The following is a 20,869-nucleotide window of genomic DNA, read 5'->3' as shown; positions in this document are numbered from 1 at the left end:
GTCCTGGAACTCACTATGTAGACCAGGCTGGCCTTGAACTCACAGAGAGCCGCCTGCCTCTGCCTCCCAAGTGCTGGGATTAAGGGTGTGTGCCACCACAACCCAGTGTATGCCTGCATGTAGGTAAGTACACCCATGTCATGCAATGCCCACAGAGTACAGAAGAGGCTGTCGGATCCCCTGGAATGGAGTTACGGACAGTTGTTAGCTGCCATGTGGGTGCTGGGATTCAAACCGGGATCTTCTGCAAGAACAACCAGTGTTCTTAACCGCTGAGCCATCTCTCATTTTTTAATCACTAAATATTGAAGGTATAAGCAGTGGCTAACTATGTTTTCATGTCTTTTGTTGTAATTGACTGTAATTATTAGCTGAAGTACTTCAGACAGTTATTCCATCATCAGCATCCCATCGACATGCCCAAGTGAGTTGTAGGTAAGGACTATTGCAAACGATTTTGAGAAAGTCTTGTCTTACCAGGACCAGTTAGGGGACTGGTAGTTATCTATCCTTTGTCAGATTTAATTGGGTCCTAATAATAGAATGTGTATAGAAATGTGTTTTTAAAACTGGTCTTGTCCACTTTTGATGAGACTATGCCCTTATAAGTTGAAAACATGCAAAAATGACTTCATTTGTTTTCTATGTTGGTGAAAAATTTTTAGAGTTAAAGTCATTGTGACTCATAAAAATTTCAAATCATTTCTTTTTCATTATTCTCTATTTTGTTCAATTTTTATCTCCTTGAAACTCAACGGTGGGAATGCTGGAAAGCTGTCCTAAAAATTGTAACTTGTGTTGGATGATATTGGAAAGATGGGACTCCCTGCAGTTGGGCCCCACCCCACGTTGTTTCCTTCGCAATGTTTTTCTTTAAAAATAAATTTTTTTAGATTACATTGTGTGTGTGTGTGTGTGTGTGTGTGTGTGTGTGTGTGTGTGTGTGTACTCATAATACGCAGTAGGGTGTGTGTAGTGGTCAGAAGACAGCTTGTTGAATCAGTTCTTTCCTTCTACCAGGTGGGCCCCAGGTCTCAAATTCAGTTCTTGGTGGCATCTTACCTTTACCCTCTGAGCCATCTTGCCTGCCTGCTTTTCAAAATTTTATCACATACGCAGTTTATTGGCATGTCTTTTTCTTCCTTCTATCATGATGTTGAGACAAAGGAAAACAAAACTGCCTACATGAGTTTGCCATTAAGCAACTATTACTTGTGGCATTGTGTGAAATTAACTAAGCCAGGCATACTGGAGCTGACAGGAATTGAAGGTTGAAGTAGAAAGAGATAGAGCTCCAAGTTGCAGTGATAAGCGTCAGCTAGCATCTGTGACAGTACAGCGCCAAATCCCTCAGAAGTTACATTGAAATTTAACATTAAATGTAAATTCAACATTAAATGTACTTCCCATCAGAAAGCACATTTAAATTCTGCTACCACTGTGCATTAGATACCAATGTGAAATCATGTCGTTTGTATATTTCTAAGGGAAAAGTGTGAGTCCAATACTGAATTGTGTGTGATCTGAACTGCTTGTAGAGAATGCCAGGCTGTTGAAGGGCAGTGCCAGAGCGAGGGCCTTTGCTCTAGGTCTGAGTATGGTTTGGGTGATTAGGTTATAGGTCCTGTCTTTGAAGCAGAAAGTGGAGAGAGAAAGAAGCACTAGCTGTAACCAGCATCTGGGCTTGTGTGACTCCTGTGTGTGTCAGCAGTAGTTACGAAGTACAAGGGCTTTGGAGAGTTCTTGTCCAGAATCATAAAGTAATTAGAGGTTTATTATGAAAATTTTTCAACATACAAATCAGTGGTTTTCATTTATGAGCCAAATGAACAAGCACCGTTGACCACCCATCTTCGGAGAGGGACTGTGTTCTTGAAATACGTAAAATCAGTGGTGAAGCAGAGAATAAGTGTGAGTTTTAAAACCTTGAAACCATGAGATATTTAACTTTAAGATACTCAAATGCATCCTATGTAGCATTAGTATATTTTATTTTATTTTATTTTATTTACAGACATACATTGGAAGTGTGGTTATATCGGTTAACCCCTACCGGTCCTTGCCCATTTATTCACCTGAGAAAGTGGAAGATTACAGGAATAGAAATTTTTATGAACTGAGCCCTCACATGTAAGTATGGTTTGAAAACTCGTGTTTCCGTTTTATTCCAGAAATGCATGGTGACAGATGTGTGCAGCTGTCTCCTTGAATCATAGGAATTTTTTTCCAGTTTTTTAAATCAGTGAAAGAAATGAGAATTTAATAGTCAGTGTCTTAAAATAAACCAGAATACTTGAGTGTTAATAGTTAATGCTTTAACAAAAGGCAGAATACTTGAGTGTGTGAAATAATGTCTGCTAAAAAGCTTGTGTAAGTAGCAGCTGCTGATAGCTTTTCACATAAAACAGGAATGTGCATTGTTTATTAAAAGTCCAGCCAACATTTTCATTATCTTTTTGGGCCAATAAAGACCCCCAAGTGTTGGGTTATATGATGATGTTTGGGTAAAAAGGCCAACAGTACTTTTTCTGTATAACTTCCAAGGGTATTGCTCACCAGATGCGTGTACAGGGCACTGACTTACCTTCCTGATTTCAGCCATGTGCTTGGTTTTCTTTGAAGAAGGCTCGTCCCCAGAGCCTGTAGATTCCTTTTTTCTACTTCTCGAAAATGACTTAGTAAAGCTGACATGCAGAAGAGATATTGGAATGATTTGGTAACCTTATACCAGTAGAATTTTGTTTTCTGGTCTGAATGACAAAAGTAACCCCAGACAAGTTTTCTTAGGTTTGCTGGATCAATGACAGAACTAGATTACTAGATCCTAGCTTAGGACTTTTAATTGCCCACATAAAAATGTTTGAGGAAGGGGGGAAAAAAAACAACCCATCTATCTATCTATCTATCTATCTATCTATCTATCTATCTATCTATCTATCTATCTATCTATCATCTATCAGGAAATCATCAAGAACAGCAAACCTTCTTATTTTTCCAGTTATATCCCATTCACTGATAGTCAAAGGGTTGGTTCATTGTTCACAGGCTCACATCCACTTCCAGTAAAAAGAAAAGGAAAGAGAAAGATCCTGGTTGGGCCAAGTTGTGTAATGATTCGAGAGCCTCAGGCGTCTCCAGTTTTTGCTTAGGCAGAAACATTTCCTGCCCCTCCTCTGAGGGTATATGAGTGCTTTACCAGAAGTCTTGATGTTTTCACTTGCATTAAGTAATGCCTAGTGATTTGCAGGGGGTTGTTAGATGCAATAAAATGCTTTTATGTGATAAACGGTTGACTGTAGATTTAAGATTTCTGGGAACTATTGTTGAATACCTGGGGTTGGGACTAATGTATGCAAAGATGCCTTGAGGAATGTCAGGGGCCCTGTAAGACTTTGCTATGTTCAGTGTCACCATTACTATTACCTTTTAGCAGCAGCATTGTCCTCTCTCCAAAAACTTTGTTGAAAGCAACTGGACCTGGTCATGAAATGTATATACATGTACATTCTGGTGAACAGAAATGCTGATGAGGAGATATTCAGAAAATGTTTAGGTTGAGGAGAGGATTACTTGACCATGGGGATGTTGGAGGGTGGCTTTTGAAAAGGAAGAGGTTCCAATCCTATGCTTCAAATGTTCCCATAGTCGTTTTTTTTTGTTTTTAAATTTATTATTTCTATTTTATGTGTATGCGTGTATTGCCTGCATGTAGGTAAGTGCACCCATGTCCTGCAGTGCCCGCGGAGGACAGAAGAGGCTGTTGGATCCCCTGGAACTGGAGTTACAGACAGTTAGCTGCCATGTGGGTGCTGGGATTCGAACCCGGGTCTTCTGCAAGAACAGCCAGTGTTCTTAACCACTGAGCCATCTCTCCAGCCCCTAGGTTCCCATAGTCTTTTTAAGGAAAGTAGTATCTCCAGTCAGGGCTTGAGAAATTGATGGTGTCTGAAGACATCTTTGATCGTCACACCATAGGTAGGAGGGTACTGCTGGTCAGTAAAGGTTAGGGATACTGCTGGGCATCCTTCAGTGCACACAGCACTCCCAGATGACAGAACTGTCTGCTCACAAGCACAGTGGTGCCGATGTCAAGGACCTGGAAACAAAAGTGGAAAAACCTGAATTAAAGTGAAAGTCTTAGTTGTGATTTCTCTCTATGATTAAAAGTTGACCCTCACTTTTGATAAAAATAAAACGAGCTCTTATAATTACGATATATCTCTATATCTCTCTGTATACCACTATCTAGATGTGTATCTTGGTTTCTCTTGGTAATGCAGCTCACAGTGACATGTGGGGTTGTTTGGAACTAAATATTGAAATAGTTATTAAAAACTGAGCGCTATGTATGTATTTTGCCCATCGAGTAAGTTTTGATGATTCAGTTTTCCTCTAGAAGTACATTTTGCCATTGGTCTAATCTCATTGTGCCTTAAGAAAAATAAAGTCTGAAACTGATTTTATAAAATTATTCCTCTAGTACCCTTGCAGTGTTTTATTGATACCTGAATATTTATTTTTTAATTTTAGGCCTTGGGACCCTGCTTACAGCATTGTGCTTGGAAAAACCCTGCCAGAATCCCCCAGGGACTTGGGCAAACTGTTTTGCTAGGCCTTACTTCTGGCTTTCCACAACCTTTCTGAATGGTTCTTATACACAGTGGCATTTGAGAACATGTTGTGATGGATATATATTTGCAAATGGTTTTCTTCCCTATTTAAACTTTTTATTGCAAATCCTGATCTTGCACCATAATAGTAATAATACTAAGCATAGTACAGGTTCTTCTTGAGTTATTTAGATGTGCTGGCAGTACCCTAAATACTTTACATGTATTATAACTCACTTTATTTTCAAAATAAGCCATTGAGGTATAAGTGGGGAAATGGTCACAGCTGGTTGTGGTGGAGCCTTGGTGTGAGGTAGACCTTCCTTTCACCCAGGAATGGGCTCCACACTGTTGTCCACAGGGCTGCTTGCTGTGTATTTCCATTGGTTTGCTGGTGCTCCTGTACAGCACACCCTCCTCAGTAACCGTAATCATGCCTTGTCTTACCTCCACTGCCTACCCTACAACCCACACTTCCATTTGCAGTTTCAATCTCCATGTTGGCAGTGTTTTGGTATGTGGTCAGCGTCTGTTCTAGAACATGCTTTGGACTGTCCATCTTTATTTCTGCCTCTGAACCATTCCTGTAGGAGGCAACATGGCACTGGTTCCCTGGTACACCCCTTGTCACCAAGGAAAGCAGTCATCATCAGCAATAAAGAAATCCCAGTGTGTTGAGGACAAACTAAAAATTCTCACCACAGCCCACATACCCTGTAGGCAGCATGCAGCATGGACTGTAACTGGTGGTGTGTCCTGGCCAGCTTCCTGTCAGCCTTTCTCGTCTGACTTTGCTCTTTCGGTCCTTATCCTTGCCACACACTCCTTCCCACTGCAGCATCTCTGCATATTCTGGGTTTGCTGCCTGGAATGCTTTGCCCTCCCTCTGCCCCAAAGCAGCTCCAACTCATCCTTCAAATTTCAGATGATTCTAGAGCTTCTCTTTCTCTTCTCCACCCATGCTGGGCTTGTTGCTTTTGTCACAGTTAACAGTTTAGCATTTGCTTAGGGATTATCTGACTAACGTCAAACTCACCTGCCAGGTCAGCTATTGCTTACAGGGTATTAGTTACTAGTAATATCTGGAATGTAGGGGTGGGGCAGTAAAAATATATTGAATAGTGCTTGCATTCACATCTCGGCTCTCTCATTTACAAGCTGTGTAATCTTGAGCAAATTACTTGAAGGAGCTTCAACTCAGAGAAATGAAGTAATTTGCTCTATTCAATGTTATTAGCTTAGGATTTTTGCAAGAGATAAATATTTATTTGATACTTAAATAGTCTAATTATCTGATCTGTATATAGTAATTGGCATGAGATCTTCCATAGCCCAGTGGTAAACGGTTGCTGCTACCATTAACAGTGGTAATTATAATAATAAGATGTGACACTTTGTCATATGTTCTTTCTAACCATGGTCTCCTCCATGGTGGGGCATTTCTCACTTTCTTTAATGTATGTATCTTACATTATTCCTTGTGAATGCCCACTTTTGTCAGTGTCTTGAGTGAGGGTCCTACTACAAGTAGCCTGGCATTCTCAGTTCAGTTTTGTGATACAAGATGACTTCAGGCTTTGAATGTACCTTAACTGTAATTTTTTCAACCATTTGGTCTGGGCCAGTGAGATGGCTCAGCAGGTAAAAATGCTTGCCATACAAACCTTTGTTTGACCTGAGTTTAATACCTGGAACCCATATAAAGGTTTGGAAGGAGAGAAATGACTCTACAAAGTTATCTTCTGACTGATCTCCATGCATGTGCCATGGCGTGCACACCCATACATATACATCATGTAAACACACACACACACACAGTAATAATAATAATTTTTTTTAAAAATTCAAAAGAGGAATTTGTTTTCAGTTTGAACGGAAAACAGTGTAAACAGCTGCTCAGGTGATACCTTTTGAAAACTCTGCCAATTAACTTACACCAAATTATATTTAGAATCTGAGTAGCTGTTCTCTGATAGTCTGCAAAAGCATCCAAGTATTTTTCTTAAAATTCAGGTCTTTTAAAGTGTCTCAACTTTATCTTTCTTAAATTTCAGTTAAAATATTTACCTTCCATGTAAGTATACGACCTGTAGCTAATGAAAATGAGTAAGTTGATAACATAAAATAGAATGATCTCATATCCAAATTTCTTTCAAAATCAGTTTGCTGTTGCCATTTGTAGGGTTTTGGGTTCCTTAAATGTCCCATTCCTTTGAAGGGATTACCATTCCCTTCTCCAGCTCCCGTCCTTCTCTGAGCTCTGCCCCCTTTTGTATAGAGCTATGCCTTTGAGCGCAGTGTTCCTTGGGTGGCCTCCTCAGGGAGATGCGGCTCTGCTAGGTGGCACAGTCTATACTGTTTGTTTTTCTAATTGCATAGAGAATGTTGTTCTAATGTGATTTTTAAAGTGTTTGAAAATAAAGAATTTTTATAAAAGTATCCCAAGGAGCACTTAGTATATTTTATACAACCCCATAGCTGGATTTCTGCTTCAGACTGCCAAACTTCATATATGGGGTCGATCTGACTGTCTTGGCCTCTCCCATTTAGTGGGAACTGCACTGGAATAGCACACATGTGTGTATTTAGTTACCAGACCCACTGGGCTTTTATGAGGTGGTTGCCTTTTGACCTTGCTGTGGTCGATGCAGTTTATCATCCACGAACCCTCAGATCTTGTTGTAATCAGGCCATGTTACTTTCCTTCTCGGCAACCTTCATGGGCTTCTGATTACTACTTGACTAAACTTCCAAGTTCTTTGGCCCAGTGTTCAAGATCATCTGTCCAGCTTTAGCTTTCTCCTCCAGCTCTAACCTTTGAGAACAGCTATTCTTGTCTTCCATTTTGTGTCTTGTACCTGTACCCTGTGCCCGTTGTTATACCCTATTTCATCACTTGATCTGATCTTTTGTAATCCTGCCTCTGAGTTATTAGAACCACCTTACCTACCAACTTTTCTCTCTGTAGTTAATTGTGCCCTTCATCCTTTGAATGAGATAGAAACTTCTATAGTCTCAGAAATTAACCCTGCTCATCTGTGTGGTCCTCACTGTTCTTTTAAGAACTCAATAACTACAAAGCAAAAGAGACTTTAAATATTTTTCATCACATTTTTCTTTATTTCCTGAGATTTAATTGAAACCAAATTGTTCTTTATAGGATATTGAGGAGGATAATGTCATGCACTATAATGAGAAGTATTTTTCATTTTTTATAAAAAGGTAAGCTAAAGGGGCTAGAGAGTTGGCTCGATGGTTAAGAACACTGGTTGTACTTGCAGAGGACCTGGGCTCAATTCCCAGCACCTACATGGTGGCTAAGAACTGTTTATAACTCCAGTTTCAGGGGAGTCCGATGCCCTCTTCTGATGGATGGCATTGCACATTGTGGGTGCACTTACACACATGTAGGCAATATACTCATATGTGTAAAATAAAAATAACAAATAAAATACTTTTTAAAAGATAAGCTCAAATACTTTTATGATGTCCTAAGTATTTGCGGTTGGTTCAATCTGTTCATGCTATTGGAAGGTACTTGCCACTAAAAAGAAAAACGTGTATCGTGGCACCTGCCAGCAGCCCTCCCTGGGGGGCCCAACCCAGGATAGAGCAGAAACCTGTCTTTCTTGAACTGGAATAAAGTGTGTTGTTACATTACAGTAAGATATAAGTACGATTTGAAATAAGTTGTTTTTCCATTTTTGTAAGTGGAAATTTTGTAAATTTAGAAAAATGACTTAAGACTGAAAATTTTTCTTTTGACTCTCACTTGAAAATGGAGAAGTCATGAGTGGGTGGAGTTTGGGTGGTGCTTATGTCAGTTGTCCAGACGTGTCCCTGAAATCTTTGACCCCCATGTCTATGCCAAACTCATTTTTTAGGACCATATGCTATTGTCCTTAGACTGTCGCTGCAAGGGTGCTTGTTTGTTCCCAGTACTTGTTCACCCTCTTATCTTTTCACTGTACTCAAGGTGAACCAGATAAACATTATGAAGAGCATTTTGATTATATCTCAGAATGTAGAAATGTTGTAGTTGTGTACACAGAGTTTAGGTTAAGAGTGCTCAGTAGGAGACTTTTATATATCAATATTTTTCTTTATAGCACAGCTAAAATCCTATAATTAAGACCTCTGTGACAACTAGGTCCTAAATTCTTGTAATGATTGCTTGTATAAGTGAGTGTGGAGGTCTTTCCCTAAAGGATGTGTACGTGAGTGCCCGTGTGTATATTGTATTCTTTCTCTCACTTTACTTTTAGAACAGTTAAACCTTCAGTTGTTCTAGTATCTTCTAAAACACCACATGTGAAAAAAAGGTTTATCTTTTCCTATCTATCATGCTTTTTACTTACTGCCTTAGAAAAGTTATTCATTGACTGAGCAAATATTTAATGAGCTCTTGCAGTGCCCCAGGCACTCTTTTAAGCACCAGGATACAACAGTGAAGAAAACAAAACAAAATTCTAATTTTCATTAAGGAGATAATACTCTGACTTGTTCAGAGGTTGAAATTGAGCCCACTACCGTTACAGGGAAAAGGGGAAGAGGAAGGGAGGAGGGAGACTCCTGAAAGAAAAAACAATCATTTGCAATGGTGTCTTAATGCATCTCTGGGGCCATTCTCTGACACAGTCTAAGCTAGTAGATGGCAGGTTATGATCTGAGGCTTTGCATGAGTAACTTGTGCAGGAAGGAACCAGAGTGCCGACTTACTCTCTAGTTCATACAACTTAAATTAACATCTCATCTGTAACAATGCCATCTCGAAAATAGTTAAAATTGCTGGGTGTGGTGGTGCATGCCTTTAATCCCAGCACTTGGGAGGCAGAGGCAGGCAAATCTTTGTGAGTTCAAGGCCAGCTTGGTCTACATAACAAGTTCCAGGCCAGCTGGGGCCACAGGGAGGCCCTGCCTCAAAAGGCCGAAAAAAAAAAAAAAAAAAAAAAAGGTTAAAATTGTCCTCTTCTATTTACACGAAACTGTCATGGGTCCAAATAATCAGGAGTCAGATACCATGTGTGCCTTCCATCTTTGGAAATATTTATTTGGTTTTGGATAACTAAGGATTAGAAAAGTTCTCGTCTCAGAAAGACTAGTATCATTTTTGTAGTTGCAGTGGCCATGTGATGGTCAAGATCAGCTGCTACCTTGAAAGCTTCCTGATACTGGGTCATGGCAGGACATGTCTTTTGGCCCAGTGCATCCTCAGCTTCTAAAAATGCTCTTCATGTTGAACTTACCTCCTTTGAATCTCAAGCTTTTCCCTAGGTGTCTTGATTTCCTTGGGCTACTTTTTAAAAATTTCTATAATTTATTTTATTTGGGGTTGGTATACCACATCATGCATGGAGACTAGCTTGCAGAAGTCTGTTCTCTCCTTTCATCACATGGTTCCCAGGGATCAAACTTAGGCCAACAGGTTTGGTGGGAAGCATCTTTACCTGCTGAGCCATCGTGCCAGTCCCTCCTGAGGCTACTTTAAAAGTAGCTTCTAAGTAGCCATCTTTGGGCACAGGGAGACCTCTGCTAATTATTACTTTTTTAGACTTTGAATTCCCCAAGCTAAAAGTAGGAAGGAAGGTCAGTGGGATACCAAACAAATACTTTTATTAGGAAAATTGTTGTGCTGTCAGAATATGTTTATGGGTAGAAAAGTGTTTCTGGTATGTCCCAGGAAGTCTCAGAATCCTAATTTGCAGACCTCTAATGAGAAGTTTTATTGTTTCTCATTAAATGCTTGTCTCAGATTTGAAAGACCTTATCTCAAAAAGGCTGTTTGTGAAGTGGAACATACGTTCACTAGCATACATGGTAGTTTCAATGATGCTTAAAGGGAAAAGTTTAGTTCCCAGAAAAACCGGCTGCTTCCTGTCAGACTGTTGCTGGTTTCTGAAGGCTCTGTGAAGTCCTGCAACAGTCTGACAGTGCTCCATTTCATTAGAGGAGTGGCCAAGGCCCCTGCCTTGAAAAGGGTTAGCTTAGTACTTCACTCTTGCCACAGACAGTTGGAACATTCTGGGGGGAGCCCTTCCTAGACAGGATATTCTCAGGGAGGCTAGGGAAGGCACCACCTCTATCCCTTTGTTGCTGAAATAAGAATCTTTGCTGTCATCTGTGGCTGAGACTTCTGTGACTGGGGGGACAGGGAGCAATGTGGATGTGTGAGTTTGTCAGGCCTGGGGCAGGTCAACACCAGTCCTGATCTGTTCTAGGGAAATCAACAAAACTAGAATAGCATTCAGGAGACTGGGACCTAAGAGCAGACACTGGGGCTATCATGTCACAGTGGTAGAAACCCATGTAAAGAGGAATAGGCTCCACTATGCCAGCCCCAAAAGGGGACTTATTGCTTCTTCATGGTCCCAGTGCTTTCCTCCCATTGCAGCCTGACTCAGGGATCCCAACTTGTCAAGTGGAAGAAATTGAGCATTCACTTGCTAAACATGATTAGGCATCCATGGTATGTGCAAGGTGCTACTCATACAAAGATTAATTTGTCTTTAAGGATGCACAGCCTGGTTCAGGAGACATCAGTAAGTCAATAGCTACAGAAGGAAGAAAAAAAAGGCCACAAAAGGCAGGAACATGTCCTGGTTCTTCCTGTGTTAGTATTATTACTGATAGCTCCCCTTGCTCTTACTAAATGTTTGAGTGTGGCAGTAATGGCATGGCCTTCTGGAGATGTTAGGAGGTGGCACAGTGCACTCTTGAGGAACAAACTTGTTATATGGATATTGAATAGAATTCCAGGCCTGGAAAAGACTTTTGCAGTCAGAGGGAACAGTGTTGACTCCTATCATTTGGCATGCTATTTGAATGCCTGCTATGTACTGTATACTATTACAGCTTCTGGGGATAAAACAGAAGTCTCGGCCCTCTTGGCTTAATTCTACCATATAGAGATGACACAGGAAAGAAGTAAATGGAATAAGTAATGTTTTAGGTAGTGACTAGGGGAAACAGCAGGGAAGAGGCATGGGGTCTGTGTAGCTTGCTGTTTAAATGGAGTAGCCAGGGAATACCTTATTGAGATTATTGAGATAATGGTGTATTAGTACCCTCTTTGGAGTAAAGAGCCAGCCATGTGATAAGCTGGGAGAAAATGTTCTGTCTATGTAGAGGGTATAGCAGATACAGAGGTTTGCAGGGGAGACAACCCCATGGCATGTCGCTAATATAAATTCATGTGCTTCCCCGGATTGAATACAGAATGCAAGTAGGGGAGAGAGAAGTGAGAAGAGGAAGGCCAACCTGGGCAGGAAGAGAGTTTGTTAAGAATTCACACTAGGCAGAGAAGGAACCTGGAGAAGCTCAGCCTTAAGATGCAGACTCTCTGAGGGTACAAGGTGAGGACTCGGAGCACAAGGTTGAGGAACCTGGTAACTTTAGACAAGGACTTTTCAGAGGCAAATCCATCGAACACAGAGACTGATCTGAAAAGGTGGTGGGTAAAAGGGAGTGATGAGCAATCACAATTCTAATTCCGGGATCCAGATACTGAGCAGTTCCTGAGAAGATGGAGTAGTCCGGAGACAGCCTCGAAAGGCAGCAGTGGGGATTTGGAAGAGCTTTGGCTCCACTTGTCCTTCTGTCACGGACATGGAATGGGGACTTCTTCCCTGCACTCCATGCTCCCTGCTTCTCAGTGTAAGGCAGAGTGGTTTGCTGAATTAGGGGAGATAGTGTGCATGAAACCTTCCATTCCTAATACTGGACCCCTTCCTTCAACATGTGCGCAGTCACTCAGAAATTACAAGGGTATGAATCTTCTTCTGAAAGGTTTTAGGTGGTCTTTGAAGACCTCTGTGGTGTGTGAATTTCAGTGTGGAGCTACTTGAGTCTTTGGGTAGTTACTTACTTGTGTTCTGTTGTCTGTGAGTCTCTGCCTGCCAGCTCTGTTGCTTGGAACTTCTTCTTCAGGTGTTGACTATTGCTATTAGGATAGTTGGTCAGACATGTCAGTTTTTAAGAGTTCAGGGTTTATTGTCCTGTTCTTTTGTTCCTTGGACCTGATCTCTTAAAGTTTGGTGTTGAGATGATTATTCTGCCATCAGTTGCCATGAAATTCCAAAATCTAACCATAGATGTGGAGTTTCTAATGTCATTCCTGACACCAAGTGTGTGGTTTTCCCCTATACCAGTCTATTCTATAGTGCTGTGAGTCTAGCAATTCAGTCAGTTCTGACTCTCAACTACTTAGAGATAACATAGACTTCACAGGTTACAGACTGTCCAACCTCAGCTGCCAGCCACAAATGGTATGCCCTGGTAGTCAAACTTCTGTCCAAGTAGCCACAGATTCAGGGACTTCCATAGCCTCCATGCCCCCTCTGTCTTGAGAATTTTCTAGAACCTCTCATACAACTCAGGGAAACACTTAACATTTATTGGTTTATTGTTAAGAATGCACTCAAGAGCAGTGACATGGAAGAGGTACACAGGGCGAAGTGATGGTGTGGGCCAGAGCCTCCATGCCCTCCAGGAGCACTGCCTTCCCAGCACATCAGCATCTTCACCAATTAGAATTCCCTCCATGCCCCTGTCAGTCTCATTGTTCAGGTTTTTATAACCTGATCTCTGTTTACAGTACCCCTTCTTTTCTTGGAGATGGGAAGATGGGCTACAAGTTCTCACCATCTAAACACAGGCTGGATATTTCTGGTGAACACCCCATCTTGAAGCTACTAAATCCCCCCATCCCCCATGAGTCATCTATTAGCATAACCTCAGGTGAGGGTGAAAGGGCCTTTTTATGAATAAGAGACAGTCTTATTACTCAGGAAATTCCAAGGGTTTGAGGAGTTCTGTGCCAGGTACCTGAGGCAAGAACTGTACATGTGTGCACATCTCCTGAGCTGGCTTGTTCCGTAGTACCTGAAAGCTGGATTCCTGAAGTCAGGGCAGTTTGGGAGTTTCTGAATGGTGTCATAGAAGCCTGAACTAGTGGCCCTCCTTTTAGCAGAGATGTCTAAGGTACTCCAGTAGTTTTATCCAGGGAGCATTTGAGTGTGATGAAGATTTAGCTCCCCACCTCCCATCTCAGTAGCACCTCCATGTGTACCCCAGTCCCATCCAACCCACTCAGAGCCTTAAGGACATCTATCTCTTAGAATTGTCCCCCTCTCTGTTGCATGGTCAACTTTTCTCTTTTTCCACCCCTATGAGTATGCATGTTAGAGAGGGGCTGTCACCCCATTTATTTGCTTCCCTTTATTACAAAACTGTGAGAAAATTGAGTATACTTGCTCCCTGATTTCTCTCTCTTTTTTCAGTAAACTCACTGAATTGTAATCTTCTCCACTAAAATAGTTCTTTTATTTTTCTATATTTAAAAATTTGCATTCGTTTATATGTATATTTGTGTGCATGTGTGTGTGCCATTATGTGTGTGTAAAGGTCAGATGGCAACCTGTGGGAGTCCTCTCCTACTGTGTGGTTCTGGGGATTGAACTCGGGTTGTCATGCTTAATGGCAAGCACCTCTGTCCATTGAGCCATCTTGCCAGCCTTCGCTGTTGTGAAGATCACCTGCAACTCCATGTTATCAAATCCAATCAATCCTTCATTATCATCCAACAGTGTGACCAACTCCTTCCTGAAACTCTTAGGTTTGGCTTTTGGGTCTGTGCATTCCTCTTTTCCCACCTGTGGGCTGCTGCCTTGTGAATCTTTGCTGGATGCATCTCTTCCTCTCAGTGCTGCCTCGAAGGGCTTAGCTCTATGACTTTTTCTCCTCAGTGAGAACCACTTAGACAAAGCCGTGGGGGCTCTGAATATCTGCTGTGTGCTGGTGATGCCTCTTGGGTTCCCATCTCTAGCTGGACCTCTGTCCTCAGTGTAGTTTGGCCACACGTAACTCTTTGGCATCTCTCCAGGTGTCAGAGGCACTGCACACTTAGTTTTAGCTCAGACTTGGGCTGAACCCACTCCCTCTCCTCTTCCTGGCCTTGGGTGGTGGCCACACCACCCTTTGCTTACTCATAGCTCAGACCTTTTTGATCCATTCTCTCCTTCCACACCCAGGCTGTCATCAGGTCTCCCTCATCTAGCCATGCTCTTTAATTGGCTTCATATCTCTTCAGTAGTCTCCTCCATCATCTTTTCTTCACATATGAGGGTTGCTGGCTAGAGTGATGTTTTCCAAAGTTGTCCATCAAATTGTTTTTCTTTGCTGTTCAAACTCCTGTTTTGTCTCCCCAGTGCTGTCCTCCTCTCCCACTGCAGTTCTTATTTCTCAGCCCCATTTCTCAGTCCCACTGACTTTCTTGTTGCTACTAGAACATGCTGTGCACTTTTCGTATTGTCCTTCCCCCCGTAGTGACTGACTTGTTAAGCCAGGCAAGGTTTAGTTGTCAGAGAAAGCTCTGCCTGAACCACCTAAGACAGCAGGCCCTCTACTCCCATTTCTCATCATCCCAGATTCCTTTTCTTCATGGCTTGTTATGCCCTGTCATGTTACTGTGTGTTCCTTTGCTTGTTTCTTCACTGCCTGTCTACTGTTGTAGTGTCATCACCATGAGAGCTGGGGCTTTGTTAGTTCTTATATCCATATTTCCAAAGCAACTACAACAAAGCCTGGTGTGATACAACCACCCCATAAATACTTACAGATGAATAAGTACATTTGGGGGCCTACTGTTAGAAATTCTGTGTAGAAGGCATAACTTTGTCTTTAAGCATTTTCCTGTCTAGTTGTGAGGTGGGGTGTGGCTGTTAAGCATGCCATTATAATGTAACCATGCACAGCAGTCATTTGGTGTATCCATGGGGTCTTGGCTCCAGGACTCTCTGAAGATACCCAGATCTGACAATGCTCAAGTCTCTCTTACAGGCTTGTGACCCTCCTTACCCTACCATTAATTTATTTTAAATAATCTCTTCGTTATTTATAAAACCTAGTACAATTTAAATGCTATATAAATCATTGTTATGCTGTATTATTTAGAGAATGATGGCAAGAAAGTTTTGACATGTTCAATATATTTTCCCCCCTTAAGTATTTTCCAACTGTGGTTGGTTGAATCCACAGATGGGGAAACTGTGGACACATGGCCAACTCTACATGCTTTAGGAACAAGACATGAGTTGAAAACCCCCTAAAATTGGTGGGTTCAGAGACTCCAGAAATATCACCTGCATTGGGTCTTAAGTAGTTCTCAAAATAGGTGGCCATTGTTATCTTAATAACAAATTAAAGGAAAATACCATTTTTGGAGGTAGTACAACTAACCAGGCTGTTTGGAAAGGTATTTGAGTTGAGATGATAGTTCCATGTAGCACTAGTTTTAAATTTTATTAAAACATTGAAATACCAATCTGCTTGAGTCACTGGGAGGACTGGAGAATTATGAAGGTTATTCCAAAGTCATAGGAGTCATTTGGATAAGGGCTTTATTGGGATTACAAGCTTATATGTCTGGAAAGAATTGCCATTTGCAATTCAGTCATCAACTGGGAAATTTTCAGACTTGATGAATATGCTCAAATGTGTATGTGTGGTAATTTAATGAATGACTTACTGTTGAAATAACTTATAAGTATAAACAGATGGTAAATCATTTATGTTTTATGATAAAACCTCTAACTGCTATTAGTGATGAATCTTAATGTTATTCAGGAGGGGCAACATTTGATTCAAATTATACTGATTGACTTCTACAAAGTTTGTATACTCCTTTGTATGTGAAATCTTCCCCTTTGTATGCCAGTGTTCAACACTTTGAATGCATGGGTGGTCAACTTGAAGTCTGAAAAGAGTATCATAATGCAGATGGCTTAGTCTAATATCATAATATTTATCAATAGAGAAATAAGGTGGAAAGTATATCTTTACTACTACTTTTGCCCCGTGTGTGTAGCTCTACAGGAAGAATTTAGACAGGCCCTGGAGAAGGAAGATTCTGATGGTTTGCAGCGTGGACTTCTGTGTTTGGGAAGTGTAGGCAGGCTTGAAATTGGGTTGCTAAGGGCTCTTAAGTGTTTCTTTAGGAATTGCTTTGATGGCTTCCAAAAGGTATTCTCACACTCTTGGATCCTATCTCATGTTTACCCAGAAGCTGCTGCTTCTATGTGTGTAATTGCTTTGGCTAGCAGAGGCTTACACATATTTCGTTCTTGTAAATGGTACAGTGGATAAAAACAGACATTTAAAACATGAGCCTCACCTAAGGCCACAGAGTTTTACTTAAAACATGTTACTAAGGTATCAAGATGGTGAAGATCTAATATGTAAGGTGAACACAGACTTGTAGCTAATTGAGATTACGTGATCTGCGTGAGTCACTGCTCTGGCTGCTCATTACCTGAAATGTTAAGTATAAGGAAGGAGGAAGTGTGGATATGTGCATGGTTGTTTTCTGGGCATTGTTCCCCAAGCCCATAGAAAATGGTATCTAATGCTTTGAACATTTGTTTCCTTTTCATAACACAGCTTTCATTCAAACAGTATTGTATCTATGATGGGAAATGCATACTTTGTCTGCACACATAGTTACGGTACTATAATTTTTACAGCCTGAAAATTTTTATTATTCTTTGTACTGCAGGACTTTTTTTAAAAAATGATTGCACATAGATGATGTTGATCATGAGTAGAACTTTGATAATTAAAATCTGCTCTAAGTTAAAATTCTGGCTTTGAAAATGGAGCTGAGATTGATATATCTGTAGTTAGTTTTCAGGACTGGCTCAGCCTCTTCTTGTTCCTGCTTGCCGGGCTGCAGTGCCCAGATGCACTTACCATTCTCTTTTGCTCATATCCAAGCTCAACTGTCTTTCAAGATGCATCTGAGACAGCACTTTCATTTGAAGCCTTTTCCTAAAAGGCCACACAGTATCCAACTCTGCTGTCCATACCACACACTGTATCACAGTTTTATGGTACTTTTGCTATACTATGTTATATGTCTCACTATTTCTCTTTAAGTACTGGGCTTTTGCAAGAGTAAATATCTTTAACATTATCCTTTCTTTGTTACTTCAAGATCAGTGGTCTTGAAATCCACCCATATGTTTCCTTATCTGTAATCAAGTAATAGTTTCCTAATGTATTATATACTTTATGAAACATATATACAAGTGTAAATTTAAAAAATCACAAATAAAGAAATGGGAATAGAAATTCTAATATTTTTATCCAAACTCCAGTGGCTCATTTTATGTAGCCCTTAGGATACTATGCCTTACTTTGTTGGCCTAGTGTTAGGTGTGTGGTAAATACGCAAAGAATATTTGTTTTTAGGTTTCAGCTATTATTCTGTGCTGACTGCTGACAAAGTCTCCACAGTTGTAGATGAAACTCAAGATTATAATAATGGAATATAAGGGGTGTAATAAAGATATTAGGATAAAGTAGTGTTAGGCTTGGGCAACAAGGCTTATCATGACAAAAGTTTGTTTCTGGATGGTGACCCAGTCTGATAGGGGTCACCTCTCTTCCACACAGTGACTCAGGTATCCAAGCCACTTTTATCTTGCCACATCTGGAGCATATGGCTTTTAAGGTTGTTATAGAGGTAAAAAGCGTGCTTGCTTGGGCCTTCCTCATCATCCTGTGTACATTCACATAGGCCCAACCTAACTTTAAAGGAAGCTGTGAAACAGTCTTCCCTTCTGCCTAGGAAGGGGAATGGGAGTGGGATGTAGTAACTGTATCATACCGTCTCTTGTTTTCAACATCATTTAGGTATAGTTGTTACTGTTTGATGATTCAGCTCATGGGGGCCATGTAAAGCAAGCTTTTGCATGAATTTAAACATGCGTAGACTAGTATAAGTTAGTAAGGTAGTGCTCTTAAAATATTTCTGAACTTTTTTTCTTATAATAACTGTAATCACAGTGTGTTTCCATATTTTTATTTTAATCTTATTTAAATGCATTCCTGGAAAAGTAAAGCTGTTGGCTCATTTTCCATGTTTCCACTGTTATTACTTTTGTCTCATACTACTGTTCCTCATAGACACTAGTAACTTCATGGTTTGTTATGAACAAAGGTTTTTAGCAGTGTCAAATTAGTTACTATTTTTTATACGATTAGTTAATTTTTTGATTATTTGAAGATATGACTAGATGCTTGATAGTTTATTGCAGTAGATCTATTTGGTACAATTCCCATATTATTGATTTTCTTGGAACTAGTATGTTATTGAGATTTTTAGAAAATTAGATGCTGATCTCTTCTGTATTTATCACATATTCATCTGTTGGAAATTTTAGCAAAGTAGTTCTAACCAGCTTTGAAACTTAAGCCACTGCAGTGTTAACAGTTTTGGATTCAACTCTTTCCAGATGGGTGATGAATAAATAAAAGTCAGTTTCTTCTACATCAGGGATTTGTATTTAAGGACAACTTTAATTATATTATTTTTCCCAATATGGCTGTGATCACAGATGGATGGTGAAGAAGTAACACAGAAAAAAATCTATAGAAAGCTTTTGTTTGTTTTTGTTTTTTTCTTCAAGAAAGAAGAAAAAGAATGCTTACCTGGCAGGGATGATACTATAATCATGAAGGTGGTTTTCCCAGGGTCAGGTTTATGCGCCTGACTCCAGATGTGCCACCCCTATGATTTCTCTGAACGTGGGAAACTCAAGTGTATGATTTGTAGCAATGGGGGACTGAAAAAAAATAAAGGAAAGAGGCAAATACTGGATATTTGTAAGAGAGGTGGAATGGTTTCAAGTAGTTTGATGGTGGACAGAGTGAGGAGATAGAGAATCTGTCTTAGTAGTGTTACATTGAGACTTAACATTTCCATGACACCAGTCAGGGCAACAGGCTTTTGAAGTTCATCAGTGACTCAGTGGTGCTCTAATTTTAAATAGTTTTCTCTTTATTTGGCAAACCTGTGTATGTATCTGATTGTACACTGAAGATTTTCCAGGATTTGTTAATGATTTTGAATGGTGACTTATAAGGTAATGAAAAAAATTTGGGGGGAAGGGCTCTGAGATGGCTCAGCAGTGGTTAAGAGCACTGGCTGCTCTTGCACAGGACCAGGGTTCAATTCCCAGCACCACATGGCAGCTAACAACCATCTGTAACTCCAGTTCCAGGGGATCTCATGACTTCTTCTGACCTCTGTGGGTATTGCATGACATGGGTACACTTACATACAGGCAATACACTCATAAAATAAAAATAAATAAAATATTAAATTATTTTGAGAAATTGTCTCCCTTTGCTATGCTTAGAATGGGGGGTTGTGTGTTACAGGGAAAATCCATCCTTTACTATCTCCTTTTTTATCCTTCAAAACAAAACAGATCTCCACGTACAGACACATAATCCCAGTTACATAATTTGAGTAATTATGCTGTCATCTCATAGTCATAATTGACTATTTTACAGCCAATATAATAAATCAAATAGTCTTTAAAAGATAGAGCAGAGGGATTGTAAAAAATAGATGAGACCCAAGTGAAAGCTAGTGCCACGATGTCCTCTGTAGCACTTGAACATACCACTTTCATTTCCTAATAGTGGAAGCAAAAAGGAAATGCGATCAGTTATAAAATTAGTTTTGCATGTGGGATCAAAGTGCGTTGTTTGCTTAAGGAAAGAAAAAATTTCCTTGTGGGTTTAAAGGAGATTTCTCTTAGGGGACTTAGGGCATGCAGGATGTTATCATGAACATCTCCCACAACTTCCTTGTAGAACATAGTGTCATAACATAGGGACATAACGCCAAAATTTCCACACATAATCTAGAAAGAGCAAGGCTATGGGAAGTTTAACTCGTTTTCAGCTACACTTCGCATAGTGTTCATAAGAGGCCTGCGCGTGCAGTTGTAAGGAACCACTCAAGAGCAGTTTGAACATGGAGGGGACCAGAATGCTCAGAATGTGCCAGAAGCTTCCATATGCACAGCCAGTGTTGAGGATGGTGAAGTCTTAAAGAGGCATGTTCAGATGTCTCTGGACTGCTGAGTAGAAACACTGTAGAATTCCCTTGGAATCTGTATCCTGGGAGAGGGGACGCAAGCATGAGGTCCCCAGGGGATGCTGATGTGTGTCCCTCATCTGAGGATGAGTTCCACTGGTACAAGTGCCTAGTGTTGATGGCATGACTTGATTAAAAATATAAAAAAACCTGACAGATTGCAGATTTTTCCTTCAAGTATCTCCTAATTTTGTGACAGTTTTCTGTTTATTTTCTTTTTGAAATTGAATCTGTAGACCACTGGAAGTTGTATTCTTTCATACAAGTCTAGAGAACACATACTCTATTGTCAATAAAAGACAAATCTATGTAT

General features: G+C 40.4%; 1 protein-coding gene and 1 pseudogene across 6 annotated transcripts in view; both read left to right on the top strand.

The window, feature by feature from the left end:
* Myo1b (myosin IB) overlaps positions 1 to 20,869 on the top strand; it is a 181,346-nt gene that overhangs the window by 52,659 nt on the left and 107,818 nt on the right. For all 6 annotated transcript variants that reach the window (XM_029564750.1, XM_029564746.1, XM_029564749.1 and 3 more), the window contains exon 3: positions 2,015 to 2,130. In XM_029564750.1, coding sequence (XP_029420610.1) covers positions 2,015 to 2,130 — 116 coding nt within the window. The remainder of the gene's footprint in view (positions 1 to 2,014; positions 2,131 to 20,869) is intronic.
* Positions 19,090 to 19,234, top strand: LOC115070777 (annotated as a pseudogene).

The sequence above is a fragment of the Nannospalax galili genome, unplaced genomic scaffold, assembly GCF_000622305.1.
Source record: "Nannospalax galili isolate Female #2095 unplaced genomic scaffold, S.galili_v1.0 scaffold115, whole genome shotgun sequence".
In the NCBI taxonomy this organism is placed as follows: Eukaryota; Metazoa; Chordata; class Mammalia; order Rodentia; family Spalacidae; genus Nannospalax; species Nannospalax galili.
The sequence above is the reverse complement of the archived record's forward strand: the minus strand, read 5'-3'. Positions and strand labels throughout refer to the sequence as shown.